This window comes from Lytechinus variegatus, chromosome 12, assembly GCF_018143015.1.
Source record: "Lytechinus variegatus isolate NC3 chromosome 12, Lvar_3.0, whole genome shotgun sequence".
NCBI lineage: Eukaryota > Metazoa > Echinodermata > Echinoidea > Temnopleuroida > Toxopneustidae > Lytechinus > Lytechinus variegatus.
This window is the reverse complement of record NC_054751.1, coordinates 28068268-28096141: the sequence shown is the minus strand read 5'-3', so window position 1 is coordinate 28096141 and position 27874 is coordinate 28068268. Positions and strand designations below refer to the sequence as shown.

The 27874-nt window shown below is 35.9% G+C and overlaps 1 protein-coding gene across 1 annotated transcript; it reads right to left on the bottom strand.

Annotated features, from left to right (window-relative positions):
* Window positions 1–3282: 3282 nt before the first annotated feature.
* On the bottom strand, window positions 3283–27225 carry LOC121425138 (putative aminopeptidase W07G4.4). The gene is made up of 15 exons (XM_041621131.1): window positions 27117–27225; window positions 23273–23411; window positions 21711–21865; window positions 20941–21049; window positions 20309–20427; window positions 19201–19303; window positions 14944–15096; window positions 13112–13176; window positions 12046–12161; window positions 11182–11300; window positions 10369–10452; window positions 9604–9661; window positions 8463–8512; window positions 7657–7788; window positions 3283–5370 (listed from the first exon to the last, which is right to left on the bottom strand). Exons 1-15 carry the CDS (start codon window positions 27125–27127, stop codon window positions 5239–5241), a joined length of 1545 nt encoding a protein of 514 aa, XP_041477065.1. The 5' UTR covers window positions 27128–27225; the 3' UTR covers window positions 3283–5238.
* Window positions 27226–27874: the final 649 nt, after the last annotated feature.

Here is a 27874-nt window from a genome sequence, read left to right as displayed (position 1 = left end):
AAACCGTGAGCGACCGAAGCGAGATGGTGGAAATTTGCATTGATAGGTTTTGAAGTATAATATTCAAGAAATGAAATTTCACCCTTTTCCCATAATTTTCCTCCTTCTTTATCTTGATCGATGCGCAGTTTGGGGGCATTAAAACCTCACGCCCTTTATTAAGTAATGACAGTCAATTATATTAGGTCGTCCCCAACCCTATATTTTATCAAATACCCTGACGCCTTCCCTGGTTCTGCCACAACATGAAATGTCATTGCCCTGGACCTTTGGATAAATCTATTCTCCAACATTCGATCATTGAACCAACTCATGTTGGCACAGTACTCTCAATCCCACACAATGTTGACAAATAGGCATTAATTTTCAGGGCTTGGTTTCATCCGGTTATAATCCTCCGTCTTGTAATGATATGATGAGTTCAAGGACCCAATAGAGGATGAATTACCGATGGTGTCGAAACACGAGCTCGATGATCACCGAAGCGAATCCCTTCTTATTAAGGTTGCTATCATGCGAAACGGTGGTCAACTTCGAGACCATGCATGCTTCTTAGAAAGACATGCAGCAAAGGGAAAATGGCAGATACATGCAGGGGCACCCCCCCCATGTGGAAAAAGACTAGAGAAATGTGTGTGATGCTGAAGGAGCGGGAAGGGTCACGTGTATGGAGTGATAACTTTTGCTTAGTTACAGAATTTGGAAAGGAAAAGTGGGCATTGTGTCGAATGTGCCCCCCCCCCCTTACCCCGCCGCTGGGTAGAGCCTAATATAGATGTTTCAACATCAGATCTTCTTGAAAACGAATCCTTGTCTGAGATTGAGTGCCATAATAGTAAACAAAACATTACGCACTCAGAAAAACACTTTATTCAAACAGATATAAAATGAAATTTTGCTCAAGAATATCAGTTCAACATCCTTACTCAGGGGCCGCGGAACCGGGGGGGGGGGGGGGCTTCAGCCCCCCACTTTTTTCCAAAACTGTGTGCGAAACGTAAAAATGACCATATGATTGTGATTTTTAGCATGGTCAGCCCCCCCACTTTGAAAACCGTTCCGCGGCCCCTGTTACTGACGAGATAAGATATTGTTTTAATATCAAGCATAAAATTATGTTTATATAATAAACATCAATAACAAATTTATAAAATTCAGATGCACAGTAAAAAAAAATGAAAAAAATTGTTTAAGCCTGTCACTCTAATAGCAAATTTGTTTTATTTTTTTGTAATTGCTTAAACTTCTAAAGAACTTATTTAAAAATGTTTAACATTTGTGTAAAACGTTTAAAAAGTTTAAGCAATACGGTTAGAGTGACGGGCTTAAACAACATCTTTAAAATCGTAAACACCGTTATTATGCATAGTGCCCCCGAAATTATAACATAATAAGCAGGGGCCACAGAAGCTGGGGGGGGAGCCCCCCCCCCCCCCACTTTTTCCAAAACTTAAGAATTACCATATGATTGTAATTTTTGCATGGTCAGCCCCCCCCACACACACACACTTTGATAACCGTTCCGCGGCCCCTGTGAAGAGATACAATATACAGATGGATAGATAGATAGCTAGAAGAAGACGAAGAAATGAAGGAAAAATGAAGGAAGGAAGGAAGGGAGGAAGGAAGGAAGAAACAAAAAAGAAAGAAAGATCATTCTAGTAAAACCATGATCCTTTTCTCTTTTTATTTTAGATTACTTGCAATGATCAATGAATTTGTCTACTCTTAATTCTCAATCATCTCAGAACTATTCCGGGATTATATAAAAAAAATATACTCCTTCAACGTTGCATCTGACGCGCAATGGTCTGAATACCATTGTTTGGTGTGCATGATGTGCAAAGTTATACGCGCAGCGCTGCGCAATAGCCCAATTTCTTTCTCGTTGGTTTATTTATTTTTATACGTAAACAAACCAAATTCTCTCCTTCAACTTTTGCTGAATTGATTGAACTTTGAATATTTTCCGAGAAAATTGTCTTTTATCAGCGAATATGGATCATCCAACCTTTCGGTAAGTACCAGAATATTTCAATTATCTGAAGGTCTACAAGTAGAGAAATTGTGACGTTTCGTCATTTTCCCAATCCTGCAATATTGTCAAATTTTTAAGTCATTCAATCATTGTTTTGTAAATTTGATTTAATCAATCGCATTCATTTCTGCATGTGTACCGTACCGGTACCCAATTGGGCGGGGTTAATGTAAGGCTAGGGCCTAAGGCTAAACGTATACCGTATATTCCTAGCCCTATACAAATAGCCTAAATCTAATTAAAATGCACCTTGCAGGGAATAATTTCCCTGGTATTGCATCGCAATTTGCTCCACATTTTCGAAAGATTGCTGTGCAGTGTGGTGTAATCTAGATCTTAATTTTGAGATCTAGCATATAATAGGCATAGGGGCCTAGATCTACTTACTTGATAGAAATCAAAGTTATTAGTGTGAATGTGAATGATAATACAAAAATACATGTTCCAGTCATTCTTTTGGAAAGTAACAATGTACAGCTTCATGAAATATCTCAGATCTTGGTCATAAAAAAACACCCAATAGTTTGAAAAATATTTGTTTTTAACTTTCTCTTTTGAACTGAATTGTGAAATTATTATGATATATCTAACAAATATGTAATTTAAAAAAAAAGGCAACTTTAAAAAAATAACTCTCAGTCATTTGTGATTTTTACATTTAACTGTTGATCATGAGTGTGTGTGATGGAGGTGTGTCTTTTTGTATCTCCCTTTGTCCTAAAAACCTCTTCTTTATTTTCTCTCCTGTGTCTCTGTCCCTTGCTGATGTCTCGCAACTTTCCTGTCTTCTTGATCCTCTCCTTTTCTCGATCTTCACTTCCATCAATCAAACTCCCGTCTCCAGCCGCATTTGTTCAGGCAAGAGACTACCGTACAACATGGCCAACCCAATACAGGCCAGAGAGATAGAAAGGAGGATGGATATACAAAGTATAGGCCATGTCACACACAAGTCTTAAGTGAGAAAAACTTGTTCTTGCAGTCTGAAAATATAAATTGTGCTAGGTTTGCTGCCCCGGAAAAAAAATAGATAAATACAAATCCCCATTTAGATCTAAATCATCCTTCTTGACAAACTTCCCTTTTTATATACTCTCATGAAGGTATGCAAACCTCGTTCTTTAACCATCTTTACTCTTTCTTATCTGTTTTTAAATAGGAATATACTTTTTCTGAAATATCATAAATATCTTAACAACTTAATGGATAAACAAATAATGACCAAAGATGGAAACACATTGTAGGATTACAAACAATATATATATATTTTCCTGTATTCTGGTACATAATGGATTAGATCCATGTCATCTGGAATTACCATTTGATATCACTTTAAACAAACACATAAATAACACTTTCAGTGTTACATAAATGACACTTAAAGTGTTACATAAATGACACTTTCAGTGTTACATAAATGACACTTTAAGTGTTACATAAATGACACTTTAAGTGTAACATAAATGACACTTTCAGTGTTACATAAATGACACTTTCAGTGTTACATAAATGACACTTTAAATGTTACATATATGACACTTTAAGTGTTACAGTTCGCTCCCATTATATTCCTTCAGCCCTAATGGGAATAAACACAAGGCCATTCCCAATCACTCACATTTTTTTTCTATATCAAATTCAATCATAATTCAATTCACAATTTTCAAGCATTGATTTATCCTGAGTATAATATAATCACGCTCAAACTTTCTTTTTATTTCATAAACAAAGAAAAACAAATTCCTGTAAAAGGTAAATAATTGGCTTTCAACACATACCTTTTGATCTTGATTCTGAAAGAAGACTACCAAACCTTTTTAGCATGAAAAATAAGGATACTTTTGTTACAAAATAGGAAGATCATGCATTTTTCCACAAGTAAGTTATGATAATTAAGAAAATGATAGAAATCATGCCGATATAAGGGCACATGAAAGGTCAAAATTCTAAACATTTCCTCCACATTGGAAATGACTGGCAGTTCAGTTAAACTACTCACATAAAAATATATCCTTTGGAAGAAAAGTGCATGTATAAAACAGGAATGTGGAGAAAAGCTAACAGCTACTACTTAAAAAAAAAAATCAACTGTTTATATTATAGTCAATAGCAAGTCAAAATGCAATATTGTGTTTATAAAGCGTAATTTATCTCGATACCTATTCAAAGACACACTGACCCTGGCACTTGGTACGTTCAAGGAATTGATCCTGCCTGACATCCATTTAGGACCAACCTGACCTGGGTTGAGTGCAGCTTAATGTGGACTAATTTCTTGATAAAGAAATCATGTCAAGAACATCTTGTTCAAAATTTGCAATGAGTCATACTATTGCATTAATACTTTCCATACTCAAATGGTTCAAAGATTTACTCACATAAGTTATAAAACATAAAAATAGCGTGGTTTGTGGTTTCATTCTGTTGATTTGATGTAATTTTACTCTGATGAGGGCATTTTTGAAAAACTTCAGTGTGTTCGGTTGTTTATGCTAATTTCCTATATACAGGTTTGACTGAACACATAACACTGGTGAAAAATCATCTGTTCCTTTAGGAATAGTCTTTGATTGTTTGATTTCACTACCAATTCTTCCATATTGACATGGACCATGATCTTGGCAAAACAAATAGTAACACATTTAAAGTGAATTACAGCAACATGTTAGATAAAATAGAGTACAATTTATAATAAATTGGCAGTACTTTTCTCCTGGCTCCATACACATAAAAATGTTCTTGGTAGGAAAATATAATTGCTACTGGTGTGTTCATGAATGTTTAACCTGTGGTGAGAATAGGAATACTACTACTTGGATCTTTTATAGCACATTGCACATGGCACTTTGCATGTCCTTATGTGTTAAAGATGTACGAAAAGTATACATTAAATGTAAAATAGCTTGGAAGCAGAAAAGTATATTTACAAACAATTCAATATCAGACACTCAGTTCATTGGCAGAGGGTTGAATAAATGTCTTTTTAAGATAAATGTGAAGCTTTTGGTTTACAATTCAACAACATAAATTTCACAACATTCTTCTCTTTGCCATCCATTGTGTGGTGACATACTGTAGGCATCTATTGTGTCATGAATCCAACAAGACTTACCTAGGACTTCAAATAAAGTAATATACATGTGATTTTTTTGTTTGTTTCTGGACGAGTGAATTGAATGTAACGGACGGGGCAATCAAGATTAGAAGCCCATCATGTACAGTGCGGTTATGGCTGCAATGGGCGCCCCCGTTGGTACACCAGGGAAAGGTCCTGAAGATCCAGCAATGTCGATGTGAGAGTAGGGTAGTGGAGCAGAGGAATCTTTGCCATGCTAATAGGAAAAAAAAAATTGGATAATCTCTAATGAGTATGCAGTGTTTAGAAACCTTGTATTAAGAGCTATATAATTGTTACATATCGTTATTATTCATTCACCCTTTTCCAAGACATTAAAGGTTTGAAGTCGCATTTACTACTCCATAAAAAAGGAAGGAGGAAAAGAAAAAGAAAGAAGAATGATAAAAGGGAAGAAGAGGAGAGGAAGGAGAAGAAGGAGGTGGTAGATGAAGAAGGGGAAGGAAGAGAAAGAAGAAAAAAAAAAGAAAACAGAGAAAGAAGAGAGCCACATGAAGAAAAAAAAAGGAAAATCAGACGATGACAAGGGAGAAAAAAGGAAGAAATATATGAATGTAAGGAAATATAAGAATAAAGGAGGATAGGAAATAGAAAAATTTTAAAACTGGGAGAGGAAGAAGGAAAAGTGGAAAGAAAGAAATAATAAAAAATATAAAACAAGAAGTGATCTTATGAACTTCACATCTACTGCAGATATGAACTAATCCATTTAAGATATACGACCTCTGTGACCTTCCAACCTTTGACCTCCATACCCCCAAAACTCATCAATTCATTGTAACTCCCATCAAAATGATAAGTCACTACTAGTACGTCCAACGATTCTTGTGTTATTGCAAGAACAAAAAAAGTGGTGTGTATCATTAACCACAAGAAAGGATCACCAGTCATTCATAAAGTCGCTTGTCTCTTACAAACAGCTTTATGAAACACACATCAGGTGGAAAATACAAGAAACAAGAAACAAGTCTAACAGGAAATAAGACAAATACGTAAATTGGTTAAATGGCAATTAGATCAAATGGTTATTGTACAACGCATACTTAGTTTGTTGTACGTGAGCAAATGGGAGGCTGACTGTCAAACATTTGTACCATTGCACAAAAGACATACCATCCAAAATGTACCATTGCACGGCTTTAGGAGATGACGTCACAATACGATTTAATTCATTCCACTCAGTAAAAATGAAGGTGCAATACGCGTGTATAAGCCTGCTGGCTAAATGCGCAATGCTGCCCAAGGTCATGTGCGCTTGTGGGATTTCGCTTTTTGCTTTCAATATTTTTGCTCCCTTTTCATCGATTACTGCAGGGAAAAACTTGTTTTTTTATTAAATATTTTCGCTAAATTCCGAGGCGTTGTACAACACAAATGGCGAATATTCTTAATGGTGCAAGATTTCACACCATCGCACTCATGCCTATTCTCTATTTGTGACTAGAAGAACTGGCTGTAAACCAAGGATAAGACCAAGTAGCAAATCAAAGGGGAAGTTCACCCTGAAGAAAAGATTGCCAAAATAGCAGAAAACTACTAAAAAATATTGGTGAAGGTTTGAGGAAAATCCATTAAAGATTAAGAAAGTTACTAGAATTTTAAGTTCGGGATTTGTGACATCGTTAACGAGCAGCTGCCCCACATAGAATTATGTTATATGAAATGCATATTTTCCATTTGTTAATGTTGACTTATTTTTGTTTTCTTTTCATGATCAGGTGTCAAATTAATTGTCTATTGATATAGAAAAGGTAGAGTATAAACCATTTTAAATTTTCTGAGAAAATGACATTTCAAGGATTTTTTAACCAATATTTTTAGATCATTTTTTCTGCTATTTTTACATTAAACTTTTTGTCAGGGTGAACTTACCCTTCAAAGTTCAAGTCCACCCCAGAAAAGTTTTGATTCCAATGAATAGAGAAAATCAAACTAGCATAATGCTGTAAATTTCATCAAAATTGGATGTAAAATAAAAAAAGTTATGACATTTTAGAATTTTGCTTATTTTTTACAAAACAGTGATATGAAAGAGAGACAGTTGATGATGTCCATCACTCACTACTTCTTTTGTTTTTTATTGTTTGAAGTATACAATATTTCATTTTTTACAGATTTCATAGTAAGGACCAACTTGACTGAACCATATAGTATTACACAATGCTAATTCCACATGTTCAGGGAGGAATAAATCATTGTTTCACTTGACAATGAGGAGAAAATTAGAATATTCAATATTTCACAAATACAAAAGAAATAGTGAGTGGATGATGTCATCAGTCTCCTCATTCGCATACTGACCAAGATGTACAGTGTACTTTCAACTGTTTTGTGAAATTAAGCAAAACTTTAGAATTTCATAACTTTCTCATTTTACATCCGATTTTGATTAAATTTTCAGTGTTATGCTTGTTGGATTTATTTCTATTTCTTAAAATCAAATTTTTGTTGAAGTGGACTTGTCCTTTAACATCCTACTTACTTTATCAAGTCCTGATGCCATCATGAGGAAAGCTGCTGGGCTCTGATGACCTCTCGCTGTCATGGAAGATGGTTGGCTGTTGGACTGAAGAACATCCTCGTACTCAGACTTGCCCTTGTGGAATGCATAGTCCTAAACAATTAATGAAATATTCATTTTAGACCTTTTCAAACATTACCAAAGTAGAGATTACATTGGAAGACTTGCCTAGTTAAAAGACATGAGAATCACTTAAATGGTCCAAGAATAACATGAAATTCAGCTATTTATTTACCCAGGGTAGCCACTTCAATCATAAGACTGCTCTTCCAGCGGGCCCTGCATAACATATGTTAGTATTAACCTTCTCCAATCTAAATGCTGAGCGCCAAGCAAGAAGGCAGAAGGTTCCATTTTTATAAGTCTTTGGTATGACTCGGCCAGGGATCGAACCCACAACCTCCCGTAAATGAGGCGGACACTACCACTTTTGAAATCTTAGGTGGACAGACCTATTGAGTATTTTTTTATATGTAAAAAAAATACAATTTTCCAAATCTACAGGAAATCAGGAATAGCAAAATCCCCTATTCAGACTGTACAGAAAAAATCACCTGTACAGACAAAGTACACACAGAGCTAGAAGAAACACAAACACAGCTGAAATCACCCAAAAAGTTCAACTCTCAAACCGCTGAATAAACGAAAAAGAGATTATAAAACATTCAGCCATATGCCCCAAATTAACTCATAACAGGCTCAATGGAAATGCACGGTTTTGTACTGTAAATTGTTTTATCAATTGAAAGTGAATTTTGATATCATACCTCTCTCCTAATGGTGGATATTTCAAAAGGGTCTGCAATCAGATCACCAGCTAGAAAAAAAACACATACGATAAAACATAAAAATAATTTAATTTACAAACATAGTACAACCATAATCCAGCTAAGGCAGTCATGATACTTTAGGGTGATAATGGCTCATGAAGAGTTGTAATACTAGAGCGATGTATAATATAAGATGGTAAGGTGAATATACCGGTTAAAGGAAACATTCACTTTTTTTCTACTCCTATTTTTTCTGAAATTCATATCTATAGTAGATATGAAATTCATAAGATAAAACTTCTTTCTTCTTCCTTCTTCTCCTCCCTTTCTTTCTTTCTTTCTTTCTTCTTTCTTTCTTTCTCCCTCCCTCTCTCTCTCTTTCTTTCTTTCTTTCTTTCTTTCTCTCGTCTCCTCTTCCTGCTTCTTCTTCTCCTCCTGCTTTTCCTCCTCCTCCTTCTTCTTCTTCCTTCTTTGCTTCTTCCTTCTTTCCCTCTTAATCTACTTCCTTCTCCTTCTTCCTCTCCTTTTTCCTTCTCCATCTTCTCTTTCTTCTTCTACTTCCTCTCACTGTCCTGCTTAGTATTGGGTTTATTTCAATGGTAATTATTGTGTTTATTGATCATCTATAGTAATATTTCATTAATGAGGAATCTATTCTTCATAGCTGATCTCTAATTAGAATATGGTCCAGTTAAAAGAAATAATATAAGAAAGACGTATTCAGAGAATCTTATGCTAGGAGTCCACTGGGCTGGCGCCAGTTGGTGCCAATGTAAAGTGGCTGTGGCGCCTTGTGTCGCCAATACGGTGCCTAGTGGCGTGCAGTAGCTAAAATTGCCTCCCAACCAGCTCAAAGTGGTGCGTAATGGCGTAAAACTTGAATTTGGCATGATAGAAATTTTGCCGCTGTTACGTGCCACCACGTGCCGGTTGGGAAGAAAGTTTGAGCATGCCACTAGGCATCTTATTGGCGACACAAGGTGCTACAGCCGCTTTGCGTGCATTGGTGCAAACTGGCACCAACCGGTGCTGGCCCAGTGGACTCCTAGCATAAGATGTCAATATCTGTTACAATCAATACATTTTACTCATGTTCAAAGAAATATCTAAACTTGATGCAAAAGGTATCGATTCTCACCCCTCTGCATCTGTCTTGCATGATCAACCTTTCTTGCAGGTCCATTGTCCATAATGATCTATTATCAAAAGAAAATTATAAAAGGTTGGGCAGTTAATAAGAACCAAATAATATGTTACACCAATGACAAGAATGCCAAAACTTTACATTTACTTCTTCTACTCAACTTCTACTACCTCATCCTTAATCTTCTGCAGGAAACAGATATAAATCAGCTTCGATCATTACTACATAATTTCAGCAATGGTTTGGCATAAGTAGCATGTAATAAATATGATATAGAATTAATAACTTAATAGATCAATGTAAGGGTACCGTTCCTTGGATAAAAATTAACATTACACCTTTTCCCCAACTTTTCATATGTGTAGTCATTAGCTTTGCACATACAAAATTTTTTTCAGGGGGAATAATGACAATTCTTTGCATTTATATTTTACACTTCTTGACAACTGGTTACACAAACTTTTCATCATTTGTGTTTTTTATTTACAATGAATCTGGTTTTAATGACCGTTCCATAAAATCATTGTATATTTGGGCGATAGACAATTGCAATAAGCGATGAGTTATATATGACAACACCAACAATCCCTACTACAGGTTCCATGCTCTTGTGCTCTGTCGTGCCATATGATAATAAACCATCTTTACTAGGTATGTCCTTAGGCGGAGGAAGCAGGGGAGTCCGTCTCCCCCTAAATTTTTTCCCTGTGTGGACCCCCCTAAATTTTTGGGCTTCCGCCGCGGATGGGTATATCTTACCGAGTAGTTTGGTCCCATAGCTCTGACAGCATGTCCGGTCAGAGTAGCTATAGTCATCAGATGAGGGTTGATCTCCTTCAATGCCTGGTATTGATGACAAAGAGAGACAAATATGTATATACAATTCATATGTGACTGGTATGTCTGTATAATATGGTGCAATTTGGTATTTGATCATCACCAGATTAATACAAGGATAAGATGATTTATATCATGCTGATATGGATCATGTTCACATGATTGGCTAAAATCTATCACATGACCTGTTTTTTTTTTTAATTTTTTTATCTTAGCTATCAAGCAATTTGTTAATGACTGGTACTAATGGCTAGGTATAACCAGTCATGACATTGATTTGAGGATGGTTCTCAAATAAACAAGGATCCATATTTCTATCTCATGAAATATATAATACATGGCATTCTGATTGGGCATTTGAATAACTATGTGCATGTGATAAAACTGTTCCAAAGGTACATCATGTGGATAATTCTTATCAACGTCCTCTTTGTTGTACATTTACATTGTTGTTTACATATTAACATATTGTCTACCACGGATAATCGCTCAGATACCATATTTTTTGTGCTGTATGCTGTAAAATTGCTAATAGGAATCGGGAATTCACTTGAGTGACGGAAACACGTTGATGAGAGATGACACTCTAATTATCTTTTGCTTTGTGGGAGTGATTAGGGAAGTCTGGGTATTATAGCTTGCTACACAGTAATTTGTGATCGTTTTGCGGTAATTTAAGATTGAAACTATTATTTTATACTGAGATTTTGTTAAGTTCAATGACCATGGTCATACCCTTTCCTTCATTTCACACAGGCAGTCACCCATCGCCATCCTGCCTTCGGCGTCGGTGTTGCCAATGCGGATCCTCACTCCTGCTCTTGAAGTAATGATCTCATCCGAAACATAGCTCTCTGTAACCAAAATTCAACACAAAGCACATAAAATGGAGCACCGGGAGTTTCATAACAGGTGGGGTTTTCTTCAAGCTGTTTGTACGTTACGAGCAACAATATTAGCCACTGGTGACCCTATGTTGTTGTGAATGAAATATACATATATATATATTAGATTTTTATTGGTGTTTATTCGGTTCCTAAAGGCCCTGACACATCTTTCCTTGCAAGTGTTGCAAGTGACTTGCAGGTAACTATTTTTGGTGGCAGGTAGCCAGCATTGACAGTATCTCGCACACATGTCACATGCAGTAGACCGCAGAAGCGCACGCAAGTCTGATATGCATGCAAGACTTGAAAGTAAAAAGTCAGCGAGTGGCGCTGTCAAAAATTTCGCGGCGAAAATATCGCGCGATTCATAGAGGGGGCCTTTTTTTTATCAAGACCTGGCTCGGTCGATACGTGGCTTGGTCGATCCGCTTTGTCCCATATTCCATTTTGTGAAATATGGTCACCCAGGCTTCAAGTTATGGCATAAATTTTGCTTGATTGAGAAAAGTAAGGCAACTTGTCAAAAGTCAAGAGTTGCATCTTTCAAGCAAGGAACCTGCAGCCAGCTTTTTGCAACAAATTATCACATTTCATCATATATGTAGATAAACACGAGTCAGGGAAGGTCATGATGAAAAAATATGCCTTCATAACGGAGTTGCTGCTAAGAGATGCAGCGGAGACTTTTGACAAGGTGATTAATTAGACTTACCTACGCCAACACTGTTCCGAACCATAGCCATCGTTCCGACGACCTTTAACCCCGCTGGCTTGATGATTTCCAAAGCACGGAAGAATCCTGCCACTGCCGCTGCACCACATTTATCCCTAGAAAAATATAATAATTAAAGTTTTTTTTCAATGATGATGTTGATGACAATGTAATGATGGTGACAATGATGATGATGCTGATATTTATGATAATGATGTTGATTATGATGATGATGTTGATGATGGTGATGATGATGACGATGATGATGATGATTATGATGATGGTGGTGATAATGATATGATGATGATAATGATATGATGATGATGATAATGATGATGGTGGTTGTGGTAGCGATGGTGATGAGATGATGATGATGATGATCGGATGATAAAGATGGTGATGGTGACAATGATGATGATGCTGATATTGATGATAATGATGATGTTGATTATGATGATGACTGTTGATGACTATGTTGATGATGTCTATGATAATGACAATGACAATGTGGTTGATGTTGATGATAATCTTATTGATGAATATAATGTTGATGATGATGAAAATGATATTAATGATTTTAATAACAATGACAATTTTGATGTTATTGATGAGGACAGCTGTTGATGGTGATTATGTTGATAATGATGATGTTAATAATGATGACGATGATAGTGAAGATGATAATGATGATAACTGTTTTGATGTTGACAATGAGGATGACTGTAGATGGTAACTATGTTGATGATGATACTGGTCAAAGCAATAGCTACAATGATAGTTTCAAATATAAAATAATAGTTTCAATCTAATGACAGAGGTGATGATGACAATGATATCAAATTATGTGGTAAAAAAAATGTATCAAACTTATGATGATCAAAATGTTGATGTTGTTGATAATGATGATGAAAGACTTTTCTTAATTTTTGGAGCTACAAGTGAAACAGTATTATGCAAAAAGAGGTAGATCTCAACCAGCCAGTTAAGTTTTAACTCACATTTCCTGGCAAAATATGTGACATACAAAAAGGGCAATTGCTGAAAAAAATGATACAAAACAACCTACCGATGCATTCCTGCCATGACTCCGCCCGCTTTAATATCTGCTCCACCGGTGTCGTAGGTCACTCCCTATTAGTAATATATACAATATCAATAATTACCATCTATGTAGAGTGTTTTAGGGATACATTATAACACATATTTTGGTCTGCATCAACTGCCCGCTCAATACCACAGCGTCCGATGAAATCCGATGAAAATATCCCATAAGCTCCTGTACAAAACTTGCCATTGAATATGAGATCGTATTCAACAGTACAGTGCGCATGCTCGAATGCATGAAATATACAATGCGTAGAACAATAAAAGCGATGCACTGCACAGCCAATATTCCACTCATCTGTGAGTTGTGGAATATTTGCCCAAACTCCTGGAATATTTCTGGTATTCCATTCTGAGCCATGCAATATATATATAATAATCAATACTATGATAAATAATTGTAAATATTACATAGTTTATGTAGATATGATCAGTTATCAGTCAATACGTCATCATGTGACCATAGCTGCAAGGATCGCATTTGTTATATTCTACTTTTTACATCACCTCAGTGAACATAACTGCGTTGTATTGTAAACTGGGGCGTTGTATTCACTAAGGTGATGTCAATGGCTGCTTACAAGTTGCGTAATTAAGTGGTTTCTTGGTGTATGCGCTAGTGTTTACGCATCGATTGCATTAAGAATGTGCTTAATTCCTAAAGAATTATATTATGACGTAGATGGATCAAAGCTTCAGCAAGAATTTTGAGTTAATCATAAAGTCAGAGTGATAAATGCAGTCTCTGATGGACTATATAATATAACAGATAATGCTTTAAATATCTTTTTAATAAATAACATTTCAACTCCCCTCCGGAGCTATATCATTCCCTCAAGAGAATATTTTCCCTCAGCGCTGCGCTTTGGGCAAAATATCATCCCTTGGAAAAAATATAACTTTATCGGGGAAACAAAATGTTATATTCAAACTCTCGGTAGGCAATATCTGTATAAAAGAGTATAGTATACATCTACCAAGGATGATACATTTTTTTCATCTACACCATACAATAAAGTATTTTATTCAAGATTCTTGCAACTATTTTCATTGTGAAATAATTAGATACAGACTGCAGTCATTACCAAAATCATTATTATTTTTATGATCCTTATTATCATCAATATCAACATCATCATTAACATCACCAACGGCATCTATCAGATTACTATCGTTATCATAAATCCAGTTCATCTTTTCAATTCATTTTGAATAAAATTTTAAAACAGAATTGGGGCATGGGGGTCAATTAGTTCTGACTCTCTTCTTTCAGAGTCGTGGGTTCAATTCCTAGCCATGGCATATTTTATTTCAACAAAGAATTTACCCACATATTGTGCTGAAATCAACCTATGTGACGTTATTGGGTACCCAGCAGGATGAATTCCTTGAATGCAATGAACCCTAGAAGGCAGCTCGAGCTAAAGCCGGGGTAATAATAATAGTGCGCCTTGTTATAGATTATTTCTAGGTAGTTGGCGTATTATGAATGCCTCAGTGTGGAGCATTGTGGCCTAGAGGATTAGTCTTCAGACTTTAAAACAGAAGATCATGGGTTCAAATCCCAGCCATGGCGTATTTTGTTTCAGCAAGAAATTTATGTGCATTGTGCTACACTCAACCCAGGTGAAGTGAATGGGTACCTGGCTTTTTTTCCTTGAAATCCCAACGCTCTGGGCTGCAGGGCTAAAGCCAGGGAAATAATATCCAATTAAGCGCATAGGGATGCATTTGGCAGTGACATGCGCTATATAAGCATGTTGGTGGTATTATTATCATTATCTTTATTATTACCTTGCCCACCAGCATAAGAGTCTTTGTGATCTCCCCGCTGCCCACATACTCCAGTTTGATGATACGCCCTCGGTGACGTTCAACCAGATTAGCACATCGGTCAACAGCAGCAAAGAGTGGATACTTCTTCTCATCGCCCGAAATAACTTCAAGCTGTTCATTTCAAAGCAAAAAAAATTGAATGAAAGAAGAAGAATAAAACTGACTTAAACTACAATGCATAGGGAAACAGTGGACCAAGTAGATGTTTCATAGAGCTGTTCATAATTTATGAGTGACTCTACAAATGACTGGTGATATTTTCTTGGGAGCTACATCAACACCAATGGAAATCTGGGCCCCATCTTACAAAGAGTTGCGATTGATCCAATCAATCGTAACTCTATAAAAATCCATCAGTGTCATAATTTTTTCTACAGGAAATTTGTAAAATGTCCTTTGTTAACAAAGATGAACACATCAAATTTTCAAGAAATCAATGGATTTATGGAAAAACATTAATACCTAGAATTTTTTAAAAACAAACTTGCACTTTATATGTTGAATTTGCTTGCTTTCCATAGTTGCGATTGATTGGATCAATTGCAACTCTTTGTAAGACGGGCCCCTGGTGTGTATATAAAAACAGAAAAGGATCACCAGTCGAAGCACCAATCAGTCAACCAACAATTCATATATGTCAGAAAAGCTTGTTCTTGACAATATGAAAAGTGGCCAGAGGCTAGTGAAACGTATCCAAAAGTAATATACTTTAATATCATCAACAGGTTAAAGGAATAACATGTTGTCAGGTGCCCAGGAAAGAAACATTCATATAATTGAATAACTTTTAATAGGCCTGTTGTTTTGGACCTTGGGAGAATTGACATTGTGGATATTGTGGTGTGTTCAATGCCAACTTAAATACCAATATGAATCATGATTCAAACGCAATTAAAAAATCACAGATATAATGAGAAACAAAATGTCTGTTAAATGTTCCTAAAAAATGAATGTCTTTCAGATGTCATTGCAGAGGTAAATTTTAATGGCGAAAATGTAAGTTTTGAAACACATGACCTTCAGCATGGCCAATGCAATGAAATGCGACACCGGACACGATAGAGTTTTTAAACATCCATCCAAACAGAAAGTTGATTTCAAGAAAAAGAAAATAAGCAATCAAGAATACATACAATTGTGCACTTAATTGTATTTCCATTATAGTAAGAAAAACTGTATATGATTGTAAAATAAATACAATTCCTCTTTTCGGTATCATGAAATCCTCAATAATCAATAATACCAAAATGAGATATACATTGCCCAACTAAATTTCAAACAAGGCAGATTTGGTTTCCATAAAAAAACCTCTTTAAAAAAAATTGACTTCTACATGTAAAATTATTTTGTTACATTTGTCAGTTCATTGTTAATATCAGTGATTATATTATTCATTGTACTCTGTATCTATTGATTTTTGATTGCCAATAAAATCCCTGTGGAGGGGTAGAGATTTTTTTTAAAGAAGAATTGGATGTCAAATAAGAAAGTTATGACAGTAAAAAGTTTCACTTATTTTTCTCAATAAAATTATTCACAACAGATTATATGCAAACTAGCGTGTCATTGATGTCTCTCATCACTCACTATTTATTTTGTATTAAATTGTTTGAATTATACAATATTTCATTTATTGCTGATTTGACGAGGATGACACTCTTCATCAAATCAAAATCTATTAGGTTATACCAATGGTGATTCTTCATGTTCAGAGAGAAACAAAACTTTGTTTCTTATTGTAACGAGAAAATAAAATATATTTCAAAATATTTCATATACTCATACAAAATGAAATATTGAGTGGGTGATATCATGGGTTACCTAATTTGTGCACTACTGCGTATTGATCGATAAGATTGCGCATTGCATATCATGAACGCATCGCAATTTAAGTGTGACTCTAAATCATACTTTAATCTTTGTCAAAAACCCTCAGGTATTTGTTGATGTATTCAAATTGTCTATGTACTTTAAAATAGGTTCTTGCTACTCACTGGCTTAAAACAAGTATCAGGATTTGTTTGTTCTTGATTTTGTACTAACACTGTATTTTGGCTTTCAATTATGAGAGGGAGGTAACTGTAGTCCTTATCAGTCAGTATCAGTTATAAATTTGTTTGATGATGATTTTATGTACCAGTTCAGAGAAGATATATAAAAAATCATGATAGAAATATTACTCATAAAATCAAAATATCAAGCTATATACCCAATACCCATATAACTAAAGACAAATACTAGTTTTGGTAACGACCTCAAAATGAGTTCAAACAGAATCCAATAAAGAGGCCACCAAATTTATTGCATGTATGGGCCAAATGCAGGAGCGGACCTAGAGTTGAAATTTTAGAGGGTGCTACAGGAGTTTTTTTTAAAGGGGGAGCACACACAAAAAAAGGTTGTCACCTAAATTTAAAGTCAATGATTTGCCGCAAAAATATTAAGCCCCCCCCCCCCAAAAAAAAAGTTTTCGCCTATATCTAAGGTCAATTCGTCTTTTTTAAAAAAATCTTATGGGGGGGGTCTAGCGCATCTTTAGACCCCCCCCCGGACCCATGCCTGAAATGACTCTGGAAAAATGGATAATTGCTGAGAAATTAGCAAAATAAGCACAGAACTCAATAAAATGTGTGGTATTTCCCCAAAGTAATACACTGTCTCACATACGCCTTTTTACGTTAGTGATAATCAGAATTATCTGTTTTCAATTTAGATTTCATGATTTTCCAAAGTTAAATTTATTTCAATATACCAGATCTAGATCTATGATAATAGGGTGGCAATTATCCTCCATTTTCAAGACTTTCTCATGAAATAATTGTATGCTGCAATTACTTTTTTTTTAACTTGATCAAACATGAAAAAAAGATAAGTTCCTGTCGATAAATTTCACAATCGATCACTGACCTCTTTATTAGCATTTTATAGATTACACAAATAATATCATCTACAGGAGACTGTTAATAAATCAGAGTCATTAAACTGTGAAAAAAATGATAAAAAAAGAGATTGCGAGACTATTAAACTCGTTCTGAACAGTTAACTGACTCTTATCATGATTTTTAATACCATTTCAGAGAATAATCATCACTTCAGAAGCCCTGTTTGTAAATAAACTACTTTTTATCATGTGCAAGTATGAACCTTGAAACCTTTGAAAACTCCACTAAAACTTAATATTCGACTTTAATTGATTGTAATTAAAAACTTAAAATCTTTATCATTATAAATTCAAGATATGATCCCAGAGGATCAGTTTACTTGAATGCATTACATGAATTGATTAAATCAAATAGGATTCTTGGATTAAAAAATATTACTCTGAATGCTTGATACATGTATATATAGTGCATTGAATCAAGTGCCTTAAACGTGAACTACAGCTGTTGTAATGACCTAACGATTAGTCCAAACAGAAATCCAATAAAGTTAGTAGTTTTGTAGGTATAAATAACTATAAAAAAAAATTTGTGGATTATGGCAGAAATATGTAATTACCCAGAAATTGACAAAAAAATAAGCATGGTATTCCAGCCATGTTTTTTTGTATTGTTCGAAGCAATAGAAATACACTGTCCCACATATGATTTTCTGTGTTAGTAATGTTCAGTGTGGTCATTTGTTTTCATCTTTACAGATTTCATGACTTAAAGGTAAATGCTAGTTTTGGTAACGATATTAAAATGAGTTCGTACAGAAACCAATGAAATGACCACCAAAGTGTCTGTTTTGTATAAATAAAACGCATGTGCCAAAGGATTCTGGAAGAAATTGTGTAATTGCTGAGAAATCAGCAAATAAGCACAGGATTCGGGTAGAGTGTCGGGCCCGACGCTTTAAGCAATAATTATACATTGTCCCACGTGCGCTTATCTGTGTTGGGGATCTTAGGTGTGAACATTTTTCAGCGTAGATTTCAAGATTCACAAAGTTCAGTTAATGTAACTGTACCAGATCTAGATCCTCTATGATATACTGACAATTAAGCCTTGTTTTACAGACTTTCTCATGAAATCAGTGTTTACTGCAACTACTGGAATTTCTCTTTAACAGGTTTTATGTATTAGATCAGATAGATCTACACCTTTTATGTATTAGATCAGATAGATCTACATTTACAATGATATTTTTGACAATCAACATTAATTTTGAATATTTTTTTCATGAAAAGATTGTTTGATGCAACTGCATGATCATTTGTGGTGTGATATTCACCTTGATAGATGATGATCCAGCGAAGAGCTCTTCCATGTACGCAGCAACCTTAGGGGCCGCCATCCTCTCAGGATCTGATCCTCCAATATCCCTAGCAACAAGCCTGATGACAAGAAGACAATGATACAGGGGTGAGTGAGGAGAAAATGGGGAGGGATGGAGGGGTCAGGGAAGAGATAGCCTCTTGTCGAGGCCCTGGCGGCTGCTTTCCGAGCGAAGCGAGGGATTTCGTAATTCGCGAAGCGAATTAGGCCTGGCATGAGCCAGGGCCTTTTGACATCTGAGCTGAATTATATATTCATATGGAACGTCTTCCTAATGAATATCCATGAGTCATGATATTACCGGTCACCTAGTAAACCAATGAAATGTCAAAGCTGTTTTCGTCTGGGGTTCGGAATACTACGGTATTCCACTATTCTGCAGGGGATTCATTTAATTGCGGGACACTAAAAACCAGCAAAATGCTACAAGTAGTGGTATTACTACTACTAATAGTACTGGCCGGAACAGACCCGAAACTTCCCGGGAGATACTGGTCAGCCGCTGGTCAAATTCAAGTCAAGGGGAAGCAACTCAGCATTCCCTCACTGCACCGCGGAGATCGATAATCGACGCATAGTGGAATCGCATAAAACATTTACTGTTTAAACATGTAAATTTGTAATTCCTCACTCAACTGCTATATTCATATCAATATTTTATTATTATTATTTGTTTGGCGTCACCTGTGCCTGGGAGGCAAAAAGTGAACTGAATCACTATGACCCGCAGGTCTCTTCTCCCGATATAACTGATTGGGGGAATGCAGGTGGACCACTACACCAGGGTTTCCCCCTACTCTTATACGAATAGTGCAGTGGGTTCTTAACATGCTAAGGTGGTGACTCTCCTCTACACGGGTCTCCATTTAACATCCTATCCGAGGGATAGATTGTTTTCCATTGTAACATAGCCTGCATCTATGAAACATGGGAGACGTTCACACACAATATTCAAAGTGTGAATATTACTAGAAAATAATGTTGCCAATTTGAGGAAGAAAGGCAGATCAATCTAATTCTCATGAAAGCTGTACACCTCTAAGGGTTAAAGAAGAGATAATTACCTTCCACTTTCAATTCCTTTGATATATAAGGCGAGGTCACTCAATGCACCATCGGAGTAGATGGTCAACGAAGACAGCTTGTTCCTCCTTGATGGAACATCTTCACGAATTTCATAAGGCTAGAAAAGACAACAACATGGTATATTGTTAAAGGTATATGTATAACATAAGACACCAATAAGGAAGGGGCAAGGGTTCCCACATCATCCCCCTCAAACAAAAAAAAAGAGGAAAATGATAGAAACAGCAGTACGGGCTAAAGAAGTGTTAATAATAAATCATGCGCCTCAAATTGATTACACGAGTGTACCTAGATAAATGGTAAATGGCTATTATTATCAAATACTTACAATTTTAAAATAAAATGAATTTCCTGGAATATCTAACAAATTCCCCTCCAATATTCTCTTAACTTTGATTAAGTTCCTGAAAACACCTGACTACTAGTACAGCCACGTAAATAAGTTTTTCAGAAGATACTTGTAAACTTTCATTGGATTTAGCAAACAAGGCTAGGAGTAATTGATTTTTTTTAGTAGGCACCCCCCCCCGGGAAATCCTATACGTATATACGCCCTTACCACCACCATTGACACCACATAAGGCAGACAGCTAGAGAGATGTTAACTCACCACATATGCAGCATGGAGAGCCCCCAGTGCTGCTGCAAGCATAGCATTAGGATAGTCTGGGCTTGGACATACAATCAGAAGAGGCTTTTTCATTCCAGCCACTATCGCTCTGTCAAGAACAAGATTCAGATCATTACAACAAAAAGCAAAACATCATGTAACCACAAATCTTCAAATATTCTTCAGGCTTCAACTTAACATTATGTCAAAACAAGCCCCATGCATCCCCCCAAAAGTCATTAACATTTTAAAGTATCATCAAACATGCATAAAAAGCAAAGCAAATTGTTTGTACAGTAATTGACAATTGAGAATGTATTAATATGAATTTTAATCCTGCATTATCAATATCTAACTTTTTAATACACAAGAGAGATTACTTCACATCCATGAAAATAAAATCTCAGGCCAAGCAAAAAAAATATTAGTTTTTCATCCCTGCCAACATTATTTGGCAGCTGCGATCCAAAAAACTTCTACAAAGACAAAATTTTGACCAATTTTCATGTTTCCAACCATTGAAGATTGAATGTGCAAAGCTTGTAATATTGTACCACACTCAAAAAGACTCGAAATAAGACTACTTCAATAGCATTGTGTAGTGCCCAGCAGATCAGCTATTTTAAAAATCCATCATGTAAACTCTTATCACCAACAGAAAAGTATGATTTTTTCTGGAAAGATAAAAAGAAAGTGCCCTTATCCTCTGTTCTTTTTCAAAAAGTAAGATCAAGAATCAAATCTTTTATTTTTTTCAAAGTTGACCGAACCTTTTAATTCCTGCTCCTGCAGCATCGGCAAAGTTCCTATGATCATCATAATCCCTATTTGTAGGACCGGTGGGTGAGAAGACTACTTTACTGTATCCTGATGATGCACTGGGCACAGCTATGAATGTCACCTCCTTCCCTACCGCAGCATCAAACTAAAAGAGACACACAAAAATCGAAAACTATTATTAGGAAACCTCACACTGCAAAAATGTATCCTGAAATTTCCGTCCTGCTCGTAGCAAGACCAAGCACAAGAATACACAGAAGGCAATATCAAACAAACAGAAACTGATGCTAAAATGAAGAAACAGTGAAAGGGTTTGGAGTTCAAATTGGTTATATTAGATGACAGAGAGAATGAGAGGAAACCAAAAAAAAAATGAAAAGTACATTCATAGTACTTAAGAAAGGGACAGATTGGGTTTGGTAAACTTCACGAAAGAGGTTATTTTTTGTAAGACTGCTTGTAAATAATGCTGTTGTCCTTTGGAAGAAGAATACTGACAACAAAATTTCTGTTGAACTTGGAATAAATATAAAATGAAACAAAACAATTTTTGTTAATCTTGAATTTATATTGCCCAACTCCCAACTATATTCACATAACTGCAACTATAATGTAATAAGGCACTGATCTATTCATAAGCTTTATCCAATTGATGTAGTTTCATTTGTCCAAAGTGTTTTTTCTTCATAATACATAGTTATGATTGCAAAATGAAAGACATCCAAAGATCATGGGGTTTTAACCACTTTCAAAGCCACAAGTGCTACTGGAACATTGCAGATAACATGAAAACAAATGAAAATTAAATATATTTCATCAGTAAGTACATTACCAATCAATGTAAATGCAATTGGTGGTGATTTTTTTATCCGACTGCTAAGAAAGCATGAATGCTTGTAAGCAAGCAACCAGAGGACTGACATCTTAAGGTCCTCTCTGAGGGACCTGGTAATGAGGATTTATGCCTTATAAGGCACTCCCGCAGCAAGTGGGAATCCAACCAGGGTCACCGGAATCTGAAACCCCTGCTTTAGTATTGGTGGTGGTGATTTATTACCTGACTGCTAAGAAAGCATGAATGCTTGTAAGCAAGCAACCAGAGGACCGACAGCTTAAGGTCCTCTCCGAAGGACGTGGTACTGAGGATTAATGCCTTACCAAAGGGCGCTAGCGCACCAAATGGGAATCGAACCCGGGTCACCAGAATACGAATCCCCCGCTCTACCGACTGAGCTATTGCGCCTCCTACCGACTCGAGCTATTGTGCCAGTAAGAAATTACATACAAATCTTTATGAAACAAATAACTCATAAATTTACAAACAAAGATAGTACAAATAAAAAATCAGAGCCAGGAAATAGATTAAGGTAGTTTATCTGCTCACACCAATGCAATAGTGGCTTTACTACATGTGCCTTGCATAAACAATGTGCTGTACTCAGAGATTTTATCATTCTGGTGCAATACGAATTATACTGTATCACATCAATGTGATAACCCCATTGGATATCAAAGGTAATGGCCTCTCTGTGTGGAAATAATCATGACCTACCGTCTTCTGCTTGGCAATGGCATCCTTCATCTCCTGTAGGGCATTAGGTATGACATCAATACTCTCAGTTACCAAGATGCAGCCATCTATATCAGCATCTGGTTTAATAGTCCCAGTCACATTCACTTCACATGGTATTCTGAAAGAAAAAAGTCACATATCATCAAAAGATGGCATACTTTACCTGTAAGTATATACACGAGATGCAACCTGTTGATTTTTTTTGTACAGTTTCCTATTATGCGCCGACGACTTGAATCGAGACTGTTCGATAAGAAAAATTTGCATTTCGCTTGTTATTTGCGTAATTTCCAACGCAGTATTAAGGATCTTGGGATGGATCAGACAGAGTACCGTAAGTAAAGGTGTATTAACCGCACCTTTTTCTCGGCGGATAGAAGCAAAAGTCGGGGGTGCGGTTTAAACACGGTGACGGGTCTGAGCCAGCCCGCCGTAACCCCTCCCGTACATGTACGATGTCTGCCAGTTCACAACACATCGAGTGGCCGGGTGTAGCTGCCTTGGCAATGTCGTTTAGAGGGGTATGAGCCGCGGGTAATGGGAAGCCATTGTTACGATCTTAATTAAATATTGTCCATAACAACCGCACCCACCTTCATGACACTAATTTTGACTTTATTCTCGATTCAAAGTAGTGAAGTTCCCTGGCTAAGTTAAAAGAGACGCCAAGCATACTCGGTAATATTTTGTCACCACTGTGCGAGAGTTGACTATTGAGTGAGCTGATCGAGCTGCGCTTGCGTTGTATTGTGGTTATAGTGCGACTTAAGCTGGCGCTATTCATTTTAACCCCTCCCCTCCAAAGTCCATTTCACGCCAGCTTATTTTTTCTTTCCCGTTTGCTTTTCATAAGATACCATGTAAACCGCGCACGAGAGAGACGGCACTAAGCCGTAAAAAACAACTGGAAAAAATGCTAATTTCTTTGTTTCTTGAACCTTCCTGTAATCCCATATCCAAAATTCATGCTAAGACATCAAATTTCTGAAAGTGATTGTGAGGTTTTGATGAAAGGAATGTGAATGTTTCTTCCTCCTACGCTGGGAAAGACACAAATCATAATTTGATAAGATGTACTTGTACCGTATCGTAGTTTGCAATGTACAAAAACGGCAGTGCTGTGTGTGTGTACACTGTGACTGTGAGGTGAGTGTGTAAGTGGCCAATATTGTCGGGAACTTAATTTCTTGCTAACATTTGTAGATGAATTGATCAAGAACAGCAGACTTCCGCATACTGTTAATCTCTTTGGATACTTTGAAATCTGTAACTTAGTTTTTGTTTCTTTGTTCCTCAAATATGCATGTAAATGTGAGAAGGATTTTTTTTTTTTTTTTGAAGTCCAAAGTTGGGGGTGCGGTTTATTTATTATTACTTACGGTATCTTGGCCGAGATTTGGAGGTGAGCCTTAAAAATTATTTTACATATAATTTCAACTATATTTGTAAAATTAAGTTAATAAGATGAAGTTGTATCCCATGTACATGATTTAGGGCTAGATCTTTTAGAGAGAAGTAGAAATCTTGGGGGTGAAAGTTTCAGGTTTTTTGGTGGTACACACACATGTATAGAAAAGAAGCCCTGGGGCGGTATTCTGAAAACGTTTTTATCTTAATTTTGTTCTTATCTACATCACGATCTCAAATTGGTATTCTGAAAACGTTATCTTTTTCTTATCTTTTGTTCTTATCTTTTTCTTATCTTGCTTTCCATCCTATGCTGAGCGCGTAAATTCATCACTCGCGCATGTAATACAAAAGTGCACTAAAAAGATGACAAAATGAAGATAAGTGGTATTCTGAAAACGTTCTTATTTTTCATCTTTCTTTTCTTTCACGATATTTATGATAATATTTAAGATAGCTAGAGGGTTATCACATCTCTTTCTGGCTCAAAAGCGGTGGCCACTAGCTGGTTGTAATATTTCTCCCTCCCTTTTTCTTCCTTCATCCTTTCTGTTGCCCGTCTCTTTTTCTATTCCTTTTTCCTTTCTTTCTTTCCTTTCTTTCTTTCTTTCTCTTCCTTTCTTTCTGTCTGTCTTTTTTCCTTTCTTTCTTCTCCATTTATATTTTTTGTTTTATTGTTTTGAATCTTTTTAATTTCTACTTTTTCTTTTCCTTTGTTTCATTTATTCTTCATCTTTCTTTTTTATTTCCCCTTTTAGCTTTTTTTTTCTTTGTTTAATTTATCTTTCATTTTTATTTTCCCTTTTCGTTTTTTCCTTTTTTTTTCTTTACTATGTCTTTATTTCATTTTATTTCCCTTTTCTCTCTTTCTTTCATTGTTTTCCATTTCTTTCTTCTTTCATTTTCACTTTATTGTTTGTAATCTTTTTATTCATCCTTATTTTTCTTTCTTTCACTCATTCTTATTCTTTCCATTAATATTTTGTTTGTTTTTTCATTCATTCTTCATTTTTCCTGCCTTTTTATTTTTCCTTTTCGTTCTTTTTCTATTTTTTTTTAACTTTCTAATATCTTTCTTTAGTCTTTATTTTTTGCTTTTATTTTCCTTTCATATTTTCTCTCTTATCCTTCTTTCTTTCTTTCTTTATTTCTTTGTTCCATTTACCTTTGTTCTCTCTTCCTTTACTTTTTTAATTTTTCATTCCTTCCTTTTCTCTTTCTTTCATACTTTTTTTCCCGTTATTTTCGGTTCTTTATTCCTTCATTTCATCCTTTTAAATCTTTATATTTCGTCCTTTTTTAGTTTACCTGTAAGTTTATTTCATTTCTTTTCTTTCTTTATTTTTCCTTCATTTTTTTCTTCCTCACTTTATCATTGATAATCGTTCTATTTCTTTCTGCTTTTTCTTTCTTTTATTGATTCTTTTTTTTCCTTCTTTTAATTTTTCTATTTTCTTTTAATTTGTTTTTGCTTGCTTTCTTTCATTATTTTCATTTCTGCTTCATTCTGACCCTTTTCTGTCTTTTTACTTAGATCTTTCTTCCTGCTTTATTCTAATTATTCATACCTGCTTATATACTTTTTGTCTTTACTCTCTTTCTTTATTTTGTGCACGTGTCTCGAAATTTCAATCAGTCATTGCGTATAAAATGCCTATTTCGCGCAATGGGCCAGAAACAGTATACGCGCAGCGCCCTTGATTCTCTTGACATAAGGAACGCTTCTATTGGTTAAACTGACAATATAAAGCGCATTCTGATTGGTAATATCCTAAAAATGGGCGTGTTGAAGATAAGGAGGCAGTCCTTACAGAGATAAGAACGCGTTAAGAAGATTTTCAGAATACCGATTTGCAATGATTTTAGCATCTTCTTATCTCAGTGAGATAAGATAAAAGATAAGAACAAAGATAAGAACGTTTTCAGAATACCATCCCTGGCTTCGTATGAGAGTAACCTTACGTTAGTAAATGATTTTTACTCTCTAGAACGGTAGAAGCCTCCTGCCTCCTGGCTAGTCTAACTTAGTTAGGACTTTGACATAGCTAACCTCGCATACATGCTACCCCCCACACACACACAATCCAACTCTTGCCAATGAATGTTCCGCCGCAAAAACAAAGCTGAAAGTCCGCTGTTGCGACAGAACAGAAGGCTTTAACTCCTGAGCCTCTAGCTGGCCTAGACTAGTAGTACTACTAGAATACGGTAGACAGCCAGCTGTTTGTCGCCATCGCCGCTGTGACGCGATCCGGCCCGGCATGCCCGGAGCGCTGGCCGAGCGGCTAGCGGAAGCATTGACATTAACAGGCGCGGCGCTCCCGAGAAAGGAAAACGAAGCTAAGTCGTGATGTGATTCAGAAGAATCCTCCGAAAATAGGGTCAAATACCAGAATACAGAAGTGTGCCAACTTACAATTTATCCATTTTGCTGCTGGAGTGGTCAACTAAAACTTCAAACAGCGTAATAACTTCACACTTTTCGTACTTCAACTTCAAGAGACACACCGAAGTGACCGAAGCCTGATGTAACTTGTGTTTATCGGTCACCTGACCGATCGCCTAGGTTGCACGTGATGCGGTATCCCAGGACGGACTTACCAGGGGCGTGATTTAATCAGGGAAACTCCCACTTCCCCTATTTAATCACGCCTAATACAAAAGCCTACCAGGATTTACTTTTTTTATTCTGAAATAAAAACGGTTGATTTCCAAGACAAAATAAAAAGAAATAATTTACCACTGGCATACAGGTGGGGGAGGGCTATGGACCACCCTCCCTCAAAAAAAAATTAAAAAGGAAAGTGAAAACGATAGAATATGATATCATAATCTGAAATATTTCAAAACTATTTCTTTTAAATGGATTTTATTGAGAAAAATATTTAAAAATTGCTCACATGCAGCTCGATCACTTCCAGCTTTTTAGAAATTTTGGCCCACGGCATATATATCTGGCCCCCTCAAAATTTTGTGATCATTCCATCACTGACTATAACTACTTGTTCCTGATTTATAAAGCAGAAATATGCACCTATATATATATATATATATAGGCCTATATACATCTTAAAGTTTTCATGTATTGGCTTCTGTGAGGTAAAAAAAATAATGCTGACGATAATGATTTGATTGCCAATAAAGTTTTTATTGTTCACTCCAATTTTTGCTGCT

What these genes read in the sequence shown, in the direction of transcription:
- LOC121425138 (XM_041621131.1), bottom strand. An exon ending in CTCTCCATGCTGCATATGTG is followed by an intron (nt 20,428 to 20,940) that starts GTGAGTTAACAT and finishes TGTCTTTTCTAG; the next exon opens with CCTTATGAAATTCGTGAAGA. An exon ending in CTGGATCATCATCTATCAAG is followed by an intron (nt 15,097 to 19,200) that starts GTGAATATCACA and finishes TGAAATGAACAG; the next exon opens with CTTGAAGTTATTTCGGGCGA.